A 23487-nucleotide genomic window follows, 5' to 3' on the forward strand; every position below is an offset into this window, starting at 1 on the left:
AGGGAGTGGTTAAACCGGAGAGCAGGAAACGCACACAAAAGTATCCTCTAAATACTGACCGTGAACAGACAGAGTAGGCTGGCGACTGGCACCTGGTTAAAAAACTACTCTCGTGTAAATATGGGAAATTATAACACATCCGGTAGACAAAGAGAAACCAGAAAAACCTGACTTCACTACACCTGAACAATAAATCAGTTAAATTCAGTTTGAGTCTTTTACGTTCCCGCGCACAGCTTCATTCACCCGCCTCCACACAGTTTTTCGATTGCACATTTTCAGACTTCTAGAAACTGTTAATGGTGAAATGAATTTTAAAATCTGAAAAGCAAAACATGGAAACCGTAAAGATGATGACACAGGTCATTAATGACTAAATAAGATTTCATCTATGATGGGTATTTCCATTTCAAGTTTGGTCTTAAATTTGATTTAGAGGCATAGCTTTGGACCAACAAGTGATTCCCAAAGAGCTGAAAATGTGCCATATATCGCATGTGTGCAGTGAGTCCTTAAAAAATTTGAGGAAACTGAACAGGTGGAGGAGCAAAGATGTACCAAGGCTTTCTCGTTTCAGATGAAATTTAAAATATGTCTTTATTCTTATGGCGTTGTCATGTTTAACTTTAAAAAAAAATAAATCTCCCAACATATTTTGGCACACAAGCCTTCATCAGGGAGTCAGAGTTGATCGATTCTGGGTCCCTGTGTATGAATTATTGTATAAATCTTTAACATTTCGTTTCATTTTTTGTTTGAAAAGACAGTGCCTTGGAGTTTTTCGATGTTTAGTGCCTCAAATAGCAGTTCCAACAGTTGAAATTTAGCGTTTCAGTTAATCCATCTACTGTTTGATAAAGTCTCAGCATATATGGTCTCATTGGAAAGGGAGCTGTCAAGAAGCCATTCTTAAAAAAAAAAAAAAAAAAAAAAAAAAAAAACTGAGTAGAGGCTCAATATCTGCACTTTCACACGCCGAAGGAAATGCTGATAATGCTTTCAGTGACCACAGACAGACAGCTAAAGGATAAAATAGTTTATTTTATAGTCTCATAGTAAAGGTAGGCCTCAACTTGCAAGACAATTGTTGGCAGTATGTACAACATACTTGTAATTTCCATGGAATGGAACTGGACAAAGACCTACTACACTAATAATATCCTTCTAAATAGAAATTAAATGGAAACAATATACATACACACACATTTCCTAGACACGAAAATGCTTCCTTTTTTTTTTTTCCTTGGAGGGGTGGATTCAGCAACATTGATTTTTACTGTGTAAAGCACAACACACCGACATGGACTTCTTTTGCTTCCCTGTACTGCAGGAGACGGGGGCTACTTTTTGAGATTCAAAACCTAGTTCATAACCTTGAAGAAAACTACGTGTGACAAAATCAGCATCATCCCATGACTCGTGTGTTTACTAAAAGAAATGCATAACATACTGTTTGAACTTGAAAACATCCAATTAATGGTTTTTTATCATATATAAAACGAGATGCCTAACGTATTCAGCCACCTAAAGTCATCCACTACTTCGAGCTAAAGGACAAAATACGATACAAGTTCAGGAATATTCTCCTTCAAAACATCAATTTCAACAGAACAGGTTTCTCTCTCTCTTTTCTTTTTTAATCATCTTGTGTTGACAAGCGTGTGCTGCAGGAAACGTCTGCAATCCAGTGGGCCTGAGGTGGGTTATCACTTTTAACATTTGCTCTGAGCATCTTCACATTCTTTACTGGAAAAAAAAGAAAGCTACAAATGTTTTATTCATTTTTAAAAAGGTAAACCTTTCCAGAATATTTTTTTATCTAGGTGTGTGTGTAAATTCTAAACGAGAAAAACAAAAACAAAAAAAATACATAACATAGCAGTGCTTGGAAGAGTACACCTGGCTCATCCTTCCTCCCAAAGGAAAAAAGATAACTTGGGGGAGGAGGAGGAGCTTTATGAGGGTACACACACACACAAAAAAGCATTGAGTCCTTACGTAGCCAAGCTGCCTCTTTTTAGGATTTGGATTGATGTTGCCAAAGAAGGGGAGGATACCAATGATGGAGAACCAAAATCAACAGAGAAAGAGGGATGGAGGAGGAGGGGAACCTGAAGCACTCTAGGTGGATTGAAGCAGTTGTCTTTCACCCTGCTTACATCCTCTCTCCCGTGGGTGGAGATTGGCTGGAGAGAGACGATTGTGGTGGCCGTTGTGAGGAGATTCGATGGCGACGAGTCTCCAGTGCGAGCCCACCCAGAGACGGAGGAGAGAGGATGACGAGGGAGGCCGAGGTCATCGTTGGCATGAAGGTAGGAGAGGTCGGTGAGCCTCGAGAGCTTTGAAGGCCGTCTCCCCTCTCGCCCTCCGCTGTGCTCCGCTGCCTCGACTGCACCTATTTTTTTTTCCTTTTTTAAATTTTTCGTTTTAAGACGCTCGGCTCTCTAGCTGGCCTCCACGCGCACCTTCTTCCTGGTCGGCGGCTCTTCTGCCTCCGACTCCGAGCTGGAGTCGGAGCCGCCGTCGAAAGCCGACACGGCGCTGCCTTTGGGGTTGGTGTACAGGCTGCTGTCAGATGAGGAATAGTTGGCCTGGAGCTGAGCTGAGCCCTTCACTTTCTCCAGAGCGCGGACTGCGTGGATACAAAAGAACAGAGAACTCAAATTTACAAAGAAGAAACGATTGGTCTGAGGAAACACTGCTGATCATAATTCTCTGCTTTTATAAGCTGGACAGAAACCTGATTAGGACGCATTCAAAGCACTAACAGATTACTTTCAGTGCGAGATCTTGAAGTAATTCAACAAATTTCAAACAGTCAAACTTAAGAGCGAATCTGAATCCTGGGGCCAGAATCGCCCCAGCAAAGACGCCAATCTGGATGGCATTAGAAAATGTGAAGGAGGGCATTTACTTTGGACTTTTACCTGCATTTTCATGAGTTTAACAACTTCTCTCATTGGTAAATAGCTTTCCCGTGGCTATTCATACTACACCAAAGTAATGAAGTAGTACATCAACTATTAGATGACAAAAAAGTTACAGCACAAAATTCTGTAGTTAAACTTCCTTAGACTGACAGAAAGGGCAGCTACTTTGGGCAGGCCCACTAAACATTAAATTGGGTTGTTTGTGGCTCACGATGTCACATGAGCTCGATCAAACTGCTCTAACGCCTGAAACTGGACTGTTTATTGAGCCTTCTAACAAACAAACAAAAAAACTTTTACATATATTACTTAATTTCTATCAGTTTTGCTACAGCTGGCATGTTTGTGCAATTTAATGCTTAAAAAGGGGGAAGGGAAATAAAAAAAAAAAATCACAGTGATGACGCAGAGGTCTCACAAAATTTTAACCTCCTGAGACCTTGCATCCTTATGTGGGAACACTGCACTCAGGATTTTCTGTATCTTACACTTCACTATGCTCAATGACGCGTATTATACTTTGTTAAACAATGGTGACTTTATGGTATTATAGTGTAAAATAAAGCCAATGTAACCACACACAAAGATGCATTTTCGGCTCAGTTACCAGGAGGGTTTAAGACTTTAAGAAAGAAAACGTGATCCATATACATATGGACAACATCCTCATTTTGCACATTAATCCACCATGTCTAAGCTACACCTTTCATTGAGTTTTGGAGGATTTTAGATACAGAGACCAGAACATGATGGTCCAAATTTGCTCAAGGTCTAAACAATGACAATATTTAGACCTTTGTCTCTCCCAAAGTCTCTGACAAAGGTTCCTGTGCTCAACAGTTAAAACCATTGTTGTCTCTTGGATTCTCCAGTAATGCTTGGTAAATGGACATTTGTAGGTGCTTTTGCTTTTCATGTTGAAAATCAATCTTGTTTCCATCATTCTGAGCTTTGCCAGGTTTGTCTAATCCTTCACTCTGGTTTTAGTAACCACCATCTTCGTTTACATGACTGTTAAGAATCAGCTTACTGGAGAAAGCCGATTGTAACCTGGTTACTGAGGAGCATGGAAATATTAGCCTTAGAGCAACCTCGGCCCTGGACGTAAATAGACAAGCACATCTCATACATAAACTTTAGAAACATGAGGGAGGGACGTTAGAGGGGCCATTCTCTTTTAGGTGATTACATGGAGGTACAAGGAGGCATGTTAATAAACGCTCAAACATAATGATAAGATTTAGTTTTTCCTCATGTAGTTGCAGATGATCCTAAAGTAAATTTAGAACAGAAAAGAGGGCAGACTTGTGCTTTTTCTAAGAAAAAAAAAAAAGAAAAATCTGTTTATGCGTGAAGAGAAGTGTGTTCTAAAGCTATTCACACACACTCCTTTATCGCCAAAACATTCAAACAAACATTTATTGTTCGGCCATCCACGCTTGCACATATCAGGTGGAAAACCTCACAGCCGGCCCAAACTAGCATTAATCAGCCCGCCTCTCCCCGATAAGAAGTGTTATCCGAAATCCACCCGTGCTGTTACCTTGTTGCTCAAGCAGAGCGTTCTGCCTCTTCAGGTCGTCGATGTCCTGCTGGTGTGTGTGGTTTTTCCGCCTCATGTACTGAATGTACTCTGTGGCTTTGTCTAGGATTTGAGCTCGAGACGCCTGTTTGGTAGACTGCTGTTAGTGACACATGCAAAAATTGAAGCAATGACGCAAGTATACAGAATCTTTATCACATTTCTAACACAGTAATTCTAACCCCTGCCATGATGCTACGCAGACTGGCCCCAGAGAGCAGCACACTGCAGACTCAAACCACTACAGGGTATCTGAGACAGCAGTGTGCATTTCTTTACCTAGCTTGCCTTCCTTTAACCCCCTGAAATCTGCTAGCACTTCAGTCTGACATGCATAAGCTTTGTCATACCCCTGACAAGTTACAGTCAGAGGCCTCTCCTCGATTACAGCAGACAACAAACATTGCAGCAGCCACCAGCTCAGATTACAGCTTTGCCATCATGCCTGCCTGGTGAGCTACTTGACCTGTACAAATTATGGCTGGGTATCACCGATTTAAAAAAAATCATTTAAAGGCTCCAACTTACTTCCTGTTTAAGAAAAACAAGTCTAATTTAAATAAAGTGACAGTGACAGCGAGAGGTGTCCACCACAGAGAATGTGATACAATCCCCTGTTGCTGGGGAAAAGTGTGTATTTGCCAGATGTGTATGAGTTTCAAAGAAGGTGCCGAACCAAAGATGCCTGCAGGTTTTTCTTGTGCAAACACTCGCTAACCAGTAGCTCCAGACAACTGAAGAAAGTGCAACACTCACTGGAAATGAGAACGCTTCCCTTAAAAGTAAAAGCTGTGCTGCAGAGCTGAAGCCAACATGTTTTTCATTGAATGCCAATGATCTGTTTCCTGCTTGTGTCACAACAGCTCGGAGAGTAGCTGGACCATATTTGTAGACAACTCCGTCACTTCCATTCAAACAACCGCAGCAATATGCTAGCAATCAAACCAAATGGTTGCCAAATGGTCAGGGAACAACCTAGCAACAGGTGAGTCACTAGCCGGTCTGTAAGCCTGCGTGCCTGGGTCTTTAGCAATTATTTTCCCAGCAACTGCAATCAAACCTCCAGCAACCAGTTGGGAAATACTCATGTATCCCTCACAACAGGCAGTTACCAAGTGGTCACTCACCACTCTAAGTGCAAGGCCTTATTCACTTGATCCTTTATTGCCATACACCCAAAATGGGCAACAAGTTAATTTCTCGTGGCTAGCAATGGCACGTTTACAAAACTTCAATTAAGGTCATGCGTTGCAAAGAACACGCCACTGGTATATATGGGGTTTAAGCTTAATTTAACCGTCTATACTGAGGCCATTATGTTGTTTATGCAAGTTGGCGTATCTGCACTGCAATTTTGCCACTCGAATAGCAGCTGTCAGTGGAACTTCTCTCTTCAGGTTGAGCTGTTCTCTTCCCGTCAGTTTGACAGATAGAAGCACAAGAAGTGCTCGTCAGAAATGCACAGATAGAAACGGCAATGACTGCAGTTACCTTTGTAGGGCGATGCATGTCTGGTCATGAGGTTTCATAGGATTTTGCAGTTACAACTTTCCCACAGGATAAATTTAATGCAAAAATTGAAATTCTGCATTACTCTCATTGATAAAGGTAAGCCAAGTAATATGGATAAATCTACGTGGACATGTGGAAGGTTAACACTGCTAACTGGACCTTCACCCCATCCACAGATGTGTCGCTGTCAGCGGAGGCAAAAAATGTCCATCAGATCCTCCAGAAATATCCTCCAGATGATATGGATGTCCCCAACTACTAATTTCATAACCCCTTCAACTCAGTGTTTCACCTGCAAAGGTGAAACGCAAACCCAAATATCTCCAAGTCTGATGGCAGTAGCTGCTCCTGGTTAGCGCTTTAGCAGCTCTACTGCTGAATTACAGCTCACCCCAAGAAACTCAGAAGCACAGGCTTTAAACCTTACTTCAACTTAAAGGCAGAAGCGGAGTGACATTTAAGGAACAGACGTGTTTCTTCTTTCCCAAAAAGCAGTTAATCAATGGAAAATTAGAATTTAGACTGAGGATCAAGTCTAAAAGTTCGGAAACAATAAGAGTGTGGCACCACCAGCCTTCCTTCCTTCCTCGATTATAGGCTCAACATGCCTGCACTGAATGCACTTTCCAACGCTCAACTATTTAACACGTCCACATACTCTAAAGCAACCAACACACTAGTGTTCATTATCTTGATCAAAACACTGCTTGAAAGAATTTTCCAAGATGCAATCTATCACATTTTTTTACTCTGCTTGTTTACGACATACATTACGGCCATTAGTGCAGGGGAAGGGCAGCTGTTGGGTAAGAAAAAAAACAAACACTACTCAAGCCAAAATACCAACAAAAAACAGAAAAAAGATCAGAATTACAGTCAAAACACTGCAATCTTCTGTTTAACACTAGAAGGCCAGAACCAATAGGAAGATGAAAAAGATGATTAATCATTAAAAGGGTTTGTTTATTTTATAATTCGTTCCATATTTAAAGAGTTAAGCCTTCTGGTTAATCTGCCTGTTTATGATCAGCACATTGGTCCAAGTGATACACCATAAACAGCCTCATAACCGTTTATGCTAGTGATCGAGGCACACTGATCTCAAAGAAGGCTCACAACTCCCAATCCGTACCTGAACAGGGGAAGTGCATACTCCTATATTTTCTGTTAATGCAAGTTTAAGGTCTAAAAATGGGCAAAATGTTTATTATCGGGAACTCTGACCAAAGACTGTGAACCTGCCCAAACCACAACAGACTGTCACTTGGTAATCTTTGAAACACAGACTCAAAACCACTAAAGTACACTGATTTGATACCCAACCATAACTTGTTTTGTTGTTTTAACCGATAACTAAACAACCGTATCCATGTGGTGATTCGGGACTGAGATAACTATAGCCGGGCGTCTTATTAGGCCATTTTGCACTGTGTGTTTCCTGAACTGAAATAAACCCCTTGTGCAGCCAGTTGCTGAACCAACTTTAAAAATTCTCAACGTCAATGATGTCAAAACAGGAAGAGAGCAACAAAATGTCCTCATAATAACTTCCCAATGCTGCTCCAAGAACTTAGACTGCATCACTGCCTTCCTGTTGCCAGTCTGCACCCTTCTACCATTTACCCTCCACTAATCAGCCTGCCCAATCAATGCCCTCCACATGAAGCAACAAGACATCTGCATCTCTGAACATCTACATGCTGATTTCTAAACATCATAAACAGTCAAATTCACATTATAGTATAAGCATGACAACATAAAAATTCATTCAAATTCAAATATTTTTCATACATGAGTGTGTGGCATTTGTGTGGTAGGCAGACTTACAGGCTGAGTGTTACCAACCTTTTCTCCCTGCAGGGAGGGTACCGAGTCCCGGAGGCTGTGAAAGCTGTCTTTGATGTGGTCCCTACGCTTGCGCTCCAGCGCATTGTGATGTGCCCGTTTGTCTGCCTGCAATGACAAGAGTCACAGGGCCTTGAGCCGGGCAGCAGAGCAGCGTGGGTAGAGGGACAGCGGGTGTCCAGCCGTCCCGGTCAAACGTTCACAAGCCGCTCTGCTGCCAAGTCGCACTCTGCAGTAAAACACTGCTTTGTGCTTTTAATTCAGTGCAGCCATCATTATTATTAACCAACCATTACAGAGGAGGAGCACTATATCCCCAGTAAGGCATCAAAATTCTTTTCCAAGTCTTCAATCTATAATAAAACACTGAGAATGCTAGTCACACATTTTAAGGCCATCTTCAAACTGCTCAACAGCCTCAACTTTTAAAAATTCATTTTACTATTAAAGATAAAAATCCTTCTCCTTTTCACTAACTTCAGAATTTATGAAACATAACCCTCATTTCTTCTTTTTTAATATCAACACACTTATCTTGTCATTTTAAAGAAAATCATATTAAAACAGGGACTGCAGTTCACTGAAACTCATGCAAATATTTTCGCTCTGTAATCCAAAAGATAATATGTAAGTTTTAACCTCACAGTCCTCAACGGATTTCAATATCAGCAGCCGATACGACAGATTCTACACAGAAGGCCAGATCTTAGTGTAGACCGTCATTACTCTGATATCACAAATTTAAATATGACCAAAGGTGAGAAAATTTACTTTTTAACTAAACATAAGGAAGAAATAAAACATTTATAAAAATTATAAAAAATTTATTAGACCACTAGTCATAAAAACTATTAAACTAATATTTTAGAAATCATCCAAAACTTGTTTAAATCTAAAAAAATATATTATTTATTAGGCAAACAAACTGCATTTGTGTTTTTTAATACCTGCATTTATGCCGGCACACTGTACTCATCTGAGAAGTCCGAAATTAAGAACATCAGTCAACCACAGAAATCTAAATAAATAACTTTAAATTTTGCAAATTAACGAGCTTGTGCATATTGGTGGATTAACAATCACAGAAATGTGAAAAATTATTTTGGTAATCACCAATACTGTTAATCTAGTGTGGCATAAACCTTACATTGGATAGTGGTCTAATAAATTTGCCAAGCACTGCAGATGCATTATTACATCCTAACCTGCTAACAATGAAATGCAACTTCCAGCTCCCTCTTCATCCGCTGCAAAACTCTGTCTAAAATACACCAAAATATGGAGAAATCTCTAAATTTGAACATGAAAACTAGTCACTGCAAACATGATGACAAATAATAGTGCCAGCTAACTCCCTGATGAGAAAGTAAACAGTTCAGCCGTCATGAACAGAAGTTGTTTTGCTCTCCAGCCGTTGGCTTGCTGAACCCTTTTTGGGGTTCGGCTTTTCACCGTAAATTTGAGGTTAATTTTAGGCTGCTGTATAAACTAATATACAACGTTTTTCATGTCTTTTGTCAAATCAAATAACTAGCTTAACTATAACAACCCAACACCATTAACAAACACCAACTAAATACAGGCACATAACTAGCTGTTAATTCAAAACCACACATCTGAACTGCAATTAAACTACAGGCATAAGACAGCTGCCATTAGCACATGACCAGAGCACTGATCAGCATGTAGTTCGACCTGTTTTTAGGCCAAACAATTACAGCCTCCAATTAAATATGACTCCTGACTAATCCACGCTGTCACGAGGCTGTTCATCCACCATCACACAGCTTCAGAAAGCAAGGGATGTGACTAAAATATTAGCAATGAAAACAGAACAATATTTGTGGTCACACCAGTTTCAGGCAAAGAGAAGAGGAGACAGAAGTCAGGTGACCTTGTGTCATCTGACTCATTTTGTCCATGGATTACAACAAAAGCCAAAGTGGCCACGAGTGAGACAAAGAGCAGGTTAAGACAAGCCTTCAGCTGTGATCTCGGTGGGCGTAAAGCGTGACTCAAGTAATACTTTAAGCAAGTAAACATCCTGCTGGAGGTCTTAGCAAGAAGATAAATGCTGCAGAGCATGAACACATCCTAGACACCCTGAGTGTCACTGAAACTGAAACTTTAATTTAAAAAAACAAAACAAAAACCCACATATATACCCTTAAGGCTACCCACAATGCATATCATGTGACTCAGTGGCAGCTGCTCCTACAGTGTGTTGCATAAAACAGAGACCAACCAGAAAGGAGAAAAAACCACCAGGACCATGTGCCTCATTGTGCCAAGCACTCCCTCCATTAATCCTGGCATGAACAAACACATGACTGCTATTGATGGCATGTGCAATTACCAGTCTGGTGGCTGCATCTATGGATGCTTCAGCGACGAGACAATAGATACAGAAAGTACACGTGGTTGACTTTCTCATTCAACGGCAATGAGGGGAAGACTGTATTAACAGGAGTAAAGCCCCGAGTGTGTTAGACATTCATTTCTTATAGAATTCCTGCTTGTAAAAGCAAGCGGTGACTTACAGACAAGCTATTTAAAACACTGGAACTGCTTTAAATACAGTTACTAATCATTAGGTTTACTTTCCCGTTTGTAAATGTACTGTTTATTTGGCGAAACTCAGAGCTGGACGATAAAACGACAAAAGAAATGCCCGTGAATCAAGTTTTGCTCAATATAAATACGAGATATGGTCAACATAAAGCTGAAAAACCTCATTCCAGCATGTTTTGACAGATAAGACAAAAGACCAATGAGAACAAGAACACAGAGCCACGTCAGCATAGGCTGACATAGGAGGTGTAGCCAGTAGCACCACATATGCTAGTGTTTGGGCTACAGCAGTACACGTGAGTGTGACTGAGATAAGACACAAAATAAAAAGTTCAACGAAGACTCACGGCACAAGACTCAAGCTACGAGGACTTTGCTGAATGTAAGCGTCCGATAACAAGACACGATGCCAGTAAGCACCGTCCATAATGTTGAATTAAAGGAACTGACCATTGTTACCCTGGCCATTAACATTTCTCCTACTTTCAAAGCTCTACATGGACTGTAGAGCGACGGCTGAACAGCTGTGTCATTCTTCGCTACCACACTGGCTTTGTGGTCAAGTTGCACATCTGATCCATATAAGCGTCACTGCCCACTTTGTTGCGACGACACTTTACTTCTTATTCCATACTTTATGTGTTGTAACCCGTTCCTCTGCTTCAGGGAACAGACATTATAGACATAACTGTTCGCTTGTGCCTTGGAGCACAAGTGGCCATAGACTATCTGAATGTTCTCCTTTGCTTGCATTTGAAAGGTTCTTGAATTGGTACAGACAGTCTGAATCTATAAAAAAAGAAATAAAACACTTTGAGATTTTATATCTGATTAATATCTAGGTTACATTTATTTGAAACTGACCAAAGATTTCAGTTTTCCATTTTGTTTGTGTTCTTGGTTATATATCTTGGTGTGAATAGGAACCTTTAAGCTTGACCGAAATTGTGAGTCGATTTATAGCACAATTTATATTTCAGACTGATAAGCAAGAAATTATTGTTTTATGACTTTCTTTCCCATATCACCCAGCCCTAGTTAAACCTCACAATAAACTCCAATCCAATAATCGCATAAAGCTACTTTTGTTTCCTCATTTCTTTCCATTCTTTTAAAATTAGCAAAAATATGCTTTACGGGCGGATTTTGACAGGCCTGTCACGCTTCTTCAAAGTCTTCGTTCACTATTTAGTGCTGATTTGAACAAAGTTCCATCACAGATATATACTTTGGTGCCTTTTAAGTTACTCTTTGGCAATGTAAGTCGCACTCTCAGGAGGATGATAAATATTTACAAAAACCATCAGAATTTGAATTTACAATAAATGTTTTAAAAACATATAAATGTTAAATGTTCACGCAAAGTTTCATTGCACCAGTTAAAGAGGAGACAGGGTACATAAAGACATTTAAAACCACTGCAGTTTAAAACAGTTTCAAGGTCTGCAGTAGTGACTTATAATAAGTGTAAAATGTAAGTACTTTTTTTTTTTTTTTTAAAGGGAAAAGTGGTTCTGTTTTAGACAGTAAATATCACATTAGTAATGATAAGGTTAGTCATTTCATGAAAAATGAGTTCATTAATTTATTAATACCACCCACCTCATGACCTCAGAGGTAAATGATTTTTAGTGGTACACCAACTTCAGTCTGTTTAATTGAGGCAAGATTTTACCTTCAGCCTATGAATATTTTAGATAATTTAATATTTTTACAAGCCCCAAAGCAAAAAAACAAAACAACCATATCTGAGAAGGTCTAGAGGAAACTTAATTATTTAGATTTATATGAAATGACCCAGCTGTCTGCACTACACATGCTCTAACCTACATAATTATAATTTATATTGAACACTAATCTAATGACGAGTAGCCGTTAATATGAAACTGCTTTTTTACATTACAAATTGTAATTAATCTGAGTACCAGTGAGGGTACTTTTTATTACTGTTAAATGTGTCTTTGGGAAAAGGAAAGAAAAAAACAAATCTTAAATTCTGTTTGTTCTTGTTGTTTCTTTTGAAGGCAAAAAAAGAGTGAAAATAAGCTGACAGAAAAGCTTGTTTTGGGAAAATTAAACAATATAACTGCCCCCAAATATCGAGATGTGACCCCACAGTACAGACAGAAACATAAGGAAGCATGCCTCTTTCTGAGATCAGATTAAAGGACAGACACCACACCCTTTACATAAAATATCCACAAGATCTCCACGTATGTACTGTCACGTAACCTGACATACCTTTCAACAACTCTGTTCCTTCAGAGAGGCAGGACTGCAGCAATTTTTCCTTCATTTCTGACTTGTGTAGGAAATTTTAATTCCAAGTGAATCCACTTTAAAGGTTACATCATGCACATAATTACATTTAACTAGGTCGCCAACACTAAACAGCTGCTATAAACACAGCAATATCTGCATGGTCAAGCCGTCTTGTTAAGCACATCAGGCTCCACAAAAAACCAGGTGTCCTATTACCTGCTTGCAACCATTATCACTTCACTGTAAAGCTGATATGTTCTGCTGGCGGCCTACGCCAGCTGAGCTTCTCCTCCGTTCTATTCATACCTGATCATGAGACATTACATAACACCAGCAGGTGCCTAGCTGCTGCTTCCTGGCCATTTCTTGACCAACTCACCTTCCCCGCACGAAAGCCTACGCTGCTGTCAAAACTTTTTGCGCTAGTATCCATGGAAACGCCACTAAAACAAATTCTCCAGCAGGTGAAGCAAACTTGACAATTTAAAAAACGTCCTCACTAGGAACTCCAAAACAAATCACATTTTTCCACTTGTACATTTTCTAACCATTACACACTGCATACCATACATACATTAAGTGCTTAGCAGCCTCTTTGCTCCATGACTAGACAGCATTCAGTCTCTTATCTCACCTTCCAAGACATATCTACAGACAACAGCCCCACTTTCCACATCACTATTCAAGTTTTGAGAGCTATTCCACGTCTGCCACACTGCAACCATCATTAAATTTTATTCCTATCTCTGTTTGCACAGCTAAAGGGGTGAATTTAGCTTTTTTGGAAACATAAATTGCAATCTGGGAAGTGCAAGCCTGAGAAAAGACGAGCCACAATCTAATTAAAAAATAAATAACTGAGAGCATCTGAACAAGCTGACAAAAGTATTCTTGGTGGTAAATTTACTTGCCTGTAGATAATTAAACCATGAAGAGAGACACCATTCTGTTCTATTACTGCTGTTTGGCAAAACAAGAAGTGGGAAACTTCTTTTTATTCTTCATAAAATAAAGATATTTTTCCACACATCTGTGAGCACATCTGCCAATGTTGCAACATTTTTATACACTTGGGACCACTTTTTTTTAAGTCATCTGACAAACATCCAAAATTATGACCAAGGTAACACTTCAATAACTGTGCAAAGCACTGGTGATTTTTGTCTAAAAGCAACTTGCCAGGTTTTTCTCTAAAGCTAGCTTTTCTCTAACTGTCTGAAGCAATAAGTCTGGGTTTTCCTGCAAATAAAACTGACTGCGTTAAATATATTTACTCTTTTTTTTAAATGGGGTTTAATCTAGTTCAGTTTAAATGCACCCACCAGAAACATAAAAATGTATAAACTTCTTGTAAGTAAGGCAACCATAAGCAGACCAATGGGACTTGCTTGCATAATCAACCCCCAAAGGCCCATTTTAAGCAAGAAGAAAAATATTCCTACTGTTCAGCAGAAAACGAAATATTTTCTGTATGCATGTATAAACTATACAACACAAGCAGCACACTAAAGTCAGTATTGATCAAAAAATAAAGAGAGAACTGCCTCAGGTCTGTTGGGGGGAACCAGCAAAAAGGCTAATCTTCATATCACTTCATGTTAAAATGTTAACACTAATATTTCCTAAACGGCTCTTCTGCATTTTAATTCTGGTTAGCTGACAGACGGGGAAACATGGTGTTTTTGTGTGCACCAACCAAATCGTGCACGGTGGTTTTTTTCCCCCCCTAGCTTGTATGCATGCAGCTATACGTCATTCATTTAGGCTGCCAGCCTTTTAGTTGCCTGTAGAAAGAAGATGGCTCTAATCACCGTCTGCAATACAGGAAAACATCCCGCTGCACCCTTTCCTGACACCAAGCCCTGTCCGAGGAGATGCAGCAGCCTCTCTACCCTTCACGCCCCCCTCTCTGCATCTGCATCATGGATGCCGAACAAAATGTAAACGCGCTCTCTCTTTACTCAGATGACCTACATGTGTGATATGCAAACCTGATTGTGAGCGGAATCCCCGCGGAGGGGAGCAAAAAGCCTGGGGTGGAAGAGGGGGGGAGACGACTCAGGCCACTAACCTGCTGTTACGGAGCACAGAAGGCTTTGTGTTAACCGGAAAAAACAACAAACACGCGCGCACACACACAAAAAAAGCCTCTGTAGGGATAAAGCTTTGGTCTAAATATAGATGTCGTGTTACAGTCTCCCTATGGTCGGGTATACACAGGATGGGGGATACCCTGCAATACACTGAAGCCGGGGATTATCGCTTCACTTGCAGAGATGCATGAACAACTACACGCAAAGCTGTGCAAAAAATACCGTCCACACACACACACACATATATAAATAAATTTAAAACATACATGTGTTTTCATTGAGATAACCGCACTATCACATTCTCTTTTATGACTAGCCCCCACCACCCAAATAGTGCAATCTGACTAATATACCAAAATAAATAAATAAAAATTAAATAAGCAAAGTGGTTATGAATAAGTTAACTCAGCAATAATCAGAGACACATTTTTTGTGTCGACAGTGGACAAATCCAGCATTACGCACCACAGAGTGATATCTCGGTGATTCTTCCTGCAAAGAAACAGAACAAAAAGTACAATTGTAGCCACAATTCTTCGTAAAGCTCCACAATCTCACTGTTTTCGCTGAAGAAAAGTAAGATGATTAATCAGATCAACAATGAGCTGACGCAAGAAAGCCTACTGTTTCTTATCATTTAGCTGGAATCCCGATAAAATTACTCTGAAGATCAGAGCTAGCCAGCTTACTGCCAGCTAGCGCTTAGCCGAGGAGCTAGTTGAGCTAAAAAAATTTCCAGCTGGCGGAATAACATCCTTAAAAAGCAAAAAGCAGCCATACTCACGTCACTATCGACTTCGATGTCATCGTTATCACTCATTCTTCGGTTAAATAGGCTAGTTTAAAGGGACGGGTGGCTAAAAAAACAACATGAATCAGCTTAGCACCGAGCGGCGCTCCTATACACGGACAGCTAACAGCTCACGTTCTGTTTGGACGGAGCCGAGGTGGACTCTACGGGCTCCACGTGACTGCACTCCACACACGCAGCTGCCGCACCGCTGTACGCATGCGCAGAAGCAAGAGGGCTTTTGGGAAGTGTAGTCGATAGGATTGTTTTTCTTAATTTCTCAGATACAAATTAATATTTGTGGAGCATTTTACTTCAAGTAGTATTAATAAAGTATACAATTTCCCCAGGATGAGTTAAGAAAGCAAGATACAGAAAGTCTGAATACCGTTGTAAATGTAAGCAGTTATTATTTCTAAACTACAATATCCAGGAGGGATTTTGCTTGTATACTACGTCACAGCGTCTTTATTTTTCTGATTTGCATTCTGGGAATTGTGGTTGGAGTCGTATTTGTATGTCAGAAGAGCTAAACGGGCCATGGCTGAGACACGTGGATTTCAAGAACATACTGAAGAAACATAAACTCTCACATGCTCAGGCCCAGCTACAGCAGCCTACAAATATACACCAATCAGGCGATTCCTTCCTAGTATGGCTCTCCTTCTTTTCTGTTTTTCGTATTTAAAAAAGATCCAGATTAGATTTAATGTATACAATTTAAACATTAAATATATGGATCGGTTGAGTTACAAATAATGCATTTTAAGCTGTTTTGATATTTCCAGTTGATAGTTTGTGGAGACATGTTATATTTGTCTCTTTGTGGGAAGTAAATGTGGGTGGCTTTTTATTTCTTTTCATCTTGTTTGTGTTTTATGTGATTCGTTTTCCTTTTACGGACCATGAGTCTGAAATAAAGATTGACTGAGTCCAATCCAAAAACTATAACTTGTGATGTTTTCTTAGATTTTTTTTAAATGATAAAAAGAATTAAATATCCTTGGGTTATTATTTGGGAAACACAAAATAATGTTAATGATACAACTGATAAACTAAAATTTAAGAAAAAAAACAATATAACAAAAAGCACGGACTGTGCAGAATAAACTAAGCCTATACAACACACACAGACCTTTCTGTAACACTAGTGGAATAAATGCAAATAGGAGCTGGTCTCTGCACAAATAATAGCAAGAGTAAGAGCAATAATCTGCTCTGGTGCTTCCTTTTTTCACTAAATTGTGCTGTAGATAAGGAGCTTAGACTGTGGATTATTCTGCACTGCAACAGTGGATCAGTAAATTTGTTTTTTTTTAAAAATGGCTGGGAGAAGCCGTCTCCATTCCCCCACCAGCAGGTCAAGAGGCCACATCAGCTGCAGGCAACATCCTGTTTGCTTTCCCTGCTGCTTTACACCTGCACTGACCTTCATCCTACCGTCAAGCCAGTCTGGATCATCTGCCTCTTCTATCTCCAAAAGTTGAATCTGTTCATCTGGACGTAGCGTTTTGTGGGAGAAACGTTTCGTCACTCATCCAAGTGACTTCTTCAGTCTCAGCTGACTGCAGGTTTCCCCAAACCTTATAAACAGAACATTTGCATAATGACTGAAACCAGCCCACTGAAGGAACAATGGGCTGTGAGGTCAGTTCCTTAATCATAATTATGCAAATTCCCATGACCATTGATCAACAATCACTGACCAAAACCCACTGATCAAAGAACACTGATCAATGGCCATGAGTACCATTCACAGAGAGTTGGGGAATGGATGCAATCACAGCATTGTAAGATGGCGAAAGATGTACCCTTAGGCCCCCTCCTCGATTCAGAGATGGTCTTTCCCTCTTCGCGTAAATGGCCTCCTTGACTCCGCGCTCAAACCAGCGTTCCTCCCTGTCCAGGATGTGTACATCCTCATCATTGAAAGAGTGTCCACTGGCCTGTAGGTGTAAATAGACTGCGGAGTCCTGGCCTGATGAGGTTGCTCTTCTGTGTTGTGCCATCCGCTTCGCTAGAGGTTGTTTGGTTTCCCCGATGTATAAATCCTGGCAATCCTCCTGGCACTTAACAGCGTACACTATGTTACTCTGTTTGTGTCGGGGGACCCGATCTTTGGGGTGGACCAGTTTTTGGCGCAGCGTGTTTTGGGTTTTAAAAGCCACAGAGACCCGGTGTTTAGAAAAAATGCGTCTCAACTGTTCCGATACTCCTGACACATATGGGATCATTACAGGTTTTCGCTTGGGCAGCGGTTGTCCTTCTCTCCTGGATCGGCTGGAGCTTTCTTTAGGTGCCTTTCCAGCTTTGACAAAAGTCCAGCTGGGATAACCACATTTACTCAGGGCCTTCTTGATGTGCTGTTCTTCTGCCTCCCTGGCCGCTGTGTCATTGGGGATGGTGTTCGCTCTGTGTTGTAGCGTCCTGATGACACCCAGTTTGTGCTCCAGTGGATGATGAGAGTCAAACCTTAGATACTGATCCGTATGTGTAGGTTTACGGTACACGTCAGCCTTTAGATGTCCCCCATTACTGATGGAAATCACACAGTCTAAGAAGGCTAACCTGCCACTTTTCATATCCTCCCTGGTGAATTTGATGTGTCGGTCCACCGAGTTAATGTGATCCGTGAAATGTAGTACGTCCTGAGATTTGATTTTCACCCAGGTGTCATCCACATATCTGAACCAATGGCTTGGTGGTGTTCCAGGGTAGGATAGCAAAGCCCTCTTTTCCACTTCTTCCATGTACAAATTGGCCACGATGGGTGAAACTGGGGAGCCCATGGCACACCCATGTTTCTGCCTGTAGAACTGACCCTTGTATGTGAAATAGGTGGAATGAAGACACAGTTCCAAAAGCAAACACACTTGGTCGATGCTGAGAGTGAAGAAGTCACTTGGATGAGTGACGAAACGTTTCTCCCACAAAACGCTACGTCCAGATGAACAGATTCAACTTTTGGAGATTTACTTTCCTGGATGATTGAGAATGCATCAAGACCATCTACAATTTTCTTGAATCTTATTGTATGTCCTGCAGCAAGATGGCCCAACAGGGCCACCTAGAAATATGATCAGTAACAGCATAGCCTTTTTAATAGAAGACAACACAATAAGGCCAGGCTTTAATAATGCATCTGCTGCCGTGAAGCCTCTCCGTCTTCATGCATGACAGCAAGAAGCCATCAAGCTGTGTATGTGCACCGAAATTGGATTTAAATTACCTCGAGGGATGGGTTATGTTACAGAATAATAAGATGACGAAGTAGATATAACAAAAGTCAAAATTTTCTGCTGTCTCTCCACACCCTTAATGCTGTTTCTCACAGGCCTGAGGTGAGTTATGAAGTGTGGAGCACCATTACAGCTCACAGTGTTCAGGCTGCAGGAAGGTAGATACACTGATTAACTATAGTGGGGAGTGCAGAAGCAAAATCTAGTAAACTCCAGGTATAAGGAAGACTTGGCTGTAATTACAGCTAGAAAGGCTGATCTGTCCAGACTGAGCCACCTTCCCCTCCCCCCCATGTCTTTACAAGATCGGCCTGCTAAACCATTAAAATGCCCTCCTTTTGTCCCTTTGCAGCATACTGGCATACTGGAAGAGCCCCAGTATGCAGACACCATTAGAGATTTTTTTTGTCCTTCTTGCCATTGTTGTTGGTGCATCACTTATGAAAAGGAGGAAGGGGGGAGCACTGCAGTGCCAGATAAATGCTTGAAAAGTTTCACTACATCCTTAAATTGCCTTAGATGATATTATTGTAGATTATTGTTGTAAATTTTAATAAATCAATCAGTTAACTATACATTATCAGTGTTAATCTAAATGGAGCAAATAAAATACAGTATACTAATGTAATATGAAACATGTGACTGTACTTAAAAATAATCCAAACTCGTTTCCTGAAAAATAAAACAAAAAAGATAAAAGTAAATAAATAAGAATAAGTAATGTCATCCACAGAGAGATAAGCATGTTTAGGAACAAGTAGGATTGTAATTAAATCATCAACAGCTGCAGCAATAAAGTGTGATACACTTATTGTGATCCAATGATTCAATTACGAGCCCCTCAGTACTTCTCTGACCTGCCGCACCCATATACACAGTGTCACATGCTTTGGTCCTCAGCTATGGGTCTGCTTTCTGTCCCTCCAACCCTATTTTATTTATGTATCTTTGTTTTTTTGAACTATTTTTCAATAGATATACAAATATAAGTTATTATTACAATAATATGGTGTTAAGATTAAATATATTGTGTGCTCTTGAAATACTTGAGTAAGATTATTAATTTTTACATAAGTAGAAAACACAAGTACTTTTATAACTTCACAAAAAAATCCAAAAAATCATGTTTTAACTCTTGCGAGGCACAACCTGAAAAATAGGACTCAGGACTGCACAAGAGCAGTGTTTTCGTAATCAATTTTCTGCCTAAATTTTATTTATGATTACGTATTCTGATTTTCTGTTTCCAATTCCAATTTCATAGGCACTAATGTACCCCCATACAGAGATACAGGCTCTTGAACTGAGCACTGATAACAAATTAGATGGTCTTTAGTTGAGAGGACGTGGTGTCCACATTTTTTTATTTGGAAAACATTTTTGCATCATATTCACATATTCATAGCCATTATTCTTGTTCTTTTTTTGGGTCAACATTGGCAATGTTGTTTTTGGATTCTTGTAGTCCTGCCTCCCTCGTTTCATCTTGTCAACAGTCCATCACAATGTTCAGTCAGTGATAGTCCATTTTATTTATGTAGTCTTTGTCTCTTGTGTCTTGTATTTTGTTTTACTTCCCCCGCCTCATTAACCTTGATTACCGGTAGTTTCAGATGTTTTCTGGTACCCAGATGTCTCCCCTTCCCTTGACTGCCCTCAGTGTGTCTGTGTATTTAAAAAAATCATAAGTTTCTATTTTTCCTTTGCTAGATTCTGTTTGCCTTGCTGGTTGGACCTACTGTATACTAACACTCTGGCGTTTTCTTTACTTCTGGGCTTTGCACTTTGTTTTCAGTCTGTATTTGCGTCCTCACTCATAACCTCGTGACATTAACTTTTGTGCTTAATACACACAGAGATTCCTCTGGATTCTCTGAAACTTGTGGTAGTAAAATGTGGTAGTATTTTTCATGAAATAATAAAATGTCTCAGTTTAAACATGTGGTATATTTTCCATGTCATGTTATGAATAAAATATGGGTTTATGGGTTTTTGCAGATTGTTGCATTCTGGGTTTCTTTGCATTTTATACAGCATCACAACTCTTTTTGGAATTCAGGCTATAGTATCACCAGTGTAAATTTAATAGGAACATTTTGTTTGCCATTTCGAAAAAGTACAGTTATTTTACATTATCGCTGTTTTCCTCATTATGTAGAAAGCCTTTGATCAATAATTAGCCCTGCAATTACTTATAAGAATTAGCTTTTGCGGTCCTCATTATTGGATAAAAACATTCTTTGGAAATGTGGCAAATGATTAAAATGACATGATATTAAAAAAAAAATTGTACCATGTTAGGCTCTAATGCCACAATTTATTATATATTTTTATTTGGCTGGATTTCTACATGCTTTGCAAATATTCTAATTACATTTAGATTTAATGCTGCTCATCATGTTATATTAGCGAGATAGGACTTGTGTGCTTCAGCTGATCTTTATTCTGTTTTTTGCAGCAGTAACAAAAACAGTTTCTTCAGTGATACTAATTAGCATTTTAATCTTTCAGGCAGGCGCGTTATGACTCACTGTGCCTATCTCACAACAGAATGCAGTCTGTGCAGTATGTCAGCTGTAGATCCCTTCAAGTGATTTACAGTAAATGGTGTTGACTTTTTTGGAAATGCCAATCACTGCTCCTTCTGCGTCATACTGGGACATCTTGCCAGTTTGCTTCTGTGGAGTAGTATTGTGTTCCAGACTTTCTTTTTTATTGGCACGACATCCAGTACCTTGGATTACTGTGCTTAAAGAAGCACCTTTATCAACAGTATCTCACAGGGTCCATGTGTTTTACTTAAACACCATTATGCATATGAAATTTGTTCTATATACATATTTGAAAATTTTAATCAGTGTATTGACTCCGATTGAATGTATCTCACTTCTATCTGCATTTCAAAATGCTTTTGTTATGATTTTTCTGTTTGCTTCTCAAACAACTGGTCATGCAGGGTTAAGGGAAGGACGTGATTTTCATAGCGTAAAAGGTGACACAATTGACACAATAGGCCTGTAGGGTTTGGCCTGTTGATCTGTTGTAGTTGGCTGTTTAGCAGTTATTTTGACAATAAATGCAAATGCCACCCATCCATTCTCTTCCGCTTATCTGGTTTAGTCTATTCTAGCTTCCATAGAGGAAGAGGCCAGATACACCTGAATCTATCCCGCCACACACAGGGCTAACACTATATAAAAATAAACTAAATGAACTAAATAAGCTAAATGTTAATGTATTATACCAAAATCTCAGCCCACACCACTTTATAAGCTACCTTTGTATTTATGTGTGTATTTTCTTCTTTTCAAATAAGTAGAGCTACTCCACATCCTTACCACAAGTCTATTGGCAACAGTGGAAACTCATCTTTATCATGACTATAACCGAAAAACATCTTAAAGCACAAAGCAGGACGTACTGTAGTCATTTCAGAGCTACTTCCATCAGTTTTGGCATAGAATTATGAGCTTTTGAAAGCCAAAGAGGAACTTGGCATCAGTATTCAGGTAACAATCTGTCAACTGTACATAACTTGTGATCATGTGTGGAGTTTGTACCTGGCAGATGCTAATCTGCTGGCAAGCCAGCAGGCACAAAGATATCATCGCAAGTATTTTTAGCAATAAGCAAGACTGCAGACTCCTAATGACAGAATCATCTGTTTGCATTTTTAATGTTCTGCTTTTGATAAATTCTGACATTTTAAGCATTAAAAGTCCATTTCGGGTGCATCATTCCTCATCTAAAAGCGGAGCCCCACGAAGACCTCTTCTTTCTGTATGTTTGTTCAGCCACTCGTCATCTGTTGAGGAGATTTGTTTTTAAATATGCAACCCCCTGGATATGTTAAGATCTTGTTTCTCTGATTACAGCTTTGTGTTCACACAAAGGGCTGCAAATTCTTTTTTTAAATTTATACTCTGTGACTCATTGTGGTCCATAACCAACGGGGCAAACAGAAAACATCTTTGGGAATCTTCCTCAGGGATTTCCACAATGTCGACTCTTTCACAGATGTTCATCTTCAAAGACACAATGCCTCTCGCTTTAAAGGGCTAAGCTAGCAAGGACACACAAAAACAAAACAAAGACACTTTTTGACTTAGTAAAGTTAGAGGAAGTTATTAGTTAACAGTTCATTCAGGTATATTTTTTTATTTTTTACATTTTCATTACAGAAGCTCCTGGATGAGCTTCACCTCTTGAGGTGCTGAAGTCAGTTGTGCACTAGATGGCACCTCTGGACAACCAGAAGCCTCCAAAGCTGTCTGCATAATTCAATTCAATTCAATTCAATTCAATTCAATTCAATTCAATTCAATTTTATTTATATAGCGCCAAATCACAACAACAGTCACCTCAAGATGCTTTATATTGTACAGTAGATCCTATAATAACAGACACAGAGAAAAACCCAACAATCATATGACCCCCTATGAGCAAGCAATTTGGCGACAGTGGGAAGGAAAAACTCCCTTTTAACAGGAAGAAACCTCCGGGAGAACCAAGCTCAGGGAGGGGCGGGGCCATCTGCTGTGGAAGAGAGACAGAGATTAATAACAAGTATGATTATGATTCAATGCAGAGAGGTTGTTAACACATAGTGAGTGAGAAAGGTGACTGGAAAGGAAAAACTCAATGCATCATGGGAATCCCCCGG

At 39.7% G+C, this 23487-nt stretch overlaps 1 protein-coding gene across 8 annotated transcripts; it reads right to left on the reverse strand.

Annotated features, from left to right (window-relative positions):
- Positions 1-1021: 1021 nt before the first annotated feature.
- max (myc associated factor X) lies at positions 1022-15765 on the reverse strand. 8 transcript variants are annotated; one of them, XM_031730239.2, is made up of 5 exons: positions 15580-15764; positions 15261-15287; positions 7852-7977; positions 4474-4597; positions 1022-2632 (listed from the first exon to the last, which is right to left on the reverse strand). In XM_031730239.2, the coding sequence occupies exons 1-5, from the start codon at positions 15613-15615 to the stop codon at positions 2445-2447; spliced, it is 501 nt and encodes a 166-aa protein (XP_031586099.1). In that variant the 5' UTR covers positions 15616-15764; the 3' UTR covers positions 1022-2444. The 8 variants fall into 8 exon arrangements, with proteins under 8 accessions (XP_031586099.1, XP_031586098.1, XP_031586102.1 ...); XM_031730238.2 differs by having other exon boundaries at positions 4474-4612; positions 15580-15763; XM_031730242.2 differs by having other exon boundaries at positions 7870-7977; positions 15580-15761.
- Between the last annotated feature and the right edge of the window lie 7722 nt (positions 15766-23487).

This window comes from Oreochromis aureus, linkage group 15 (genome assembly GCF_013358895.1).
Source record: "Oreochromis aureus strain Israel breed Guangdong linkage group 15, ZZ_aureus, whole genome shotgun sequence".
Classification (NCBI taxonomy): Eukaryota; Metazoa; Chordata; class Actinopteri; order Cichliformes; family Cichlidae; genus Oreochromis; species Oreochromis aureus.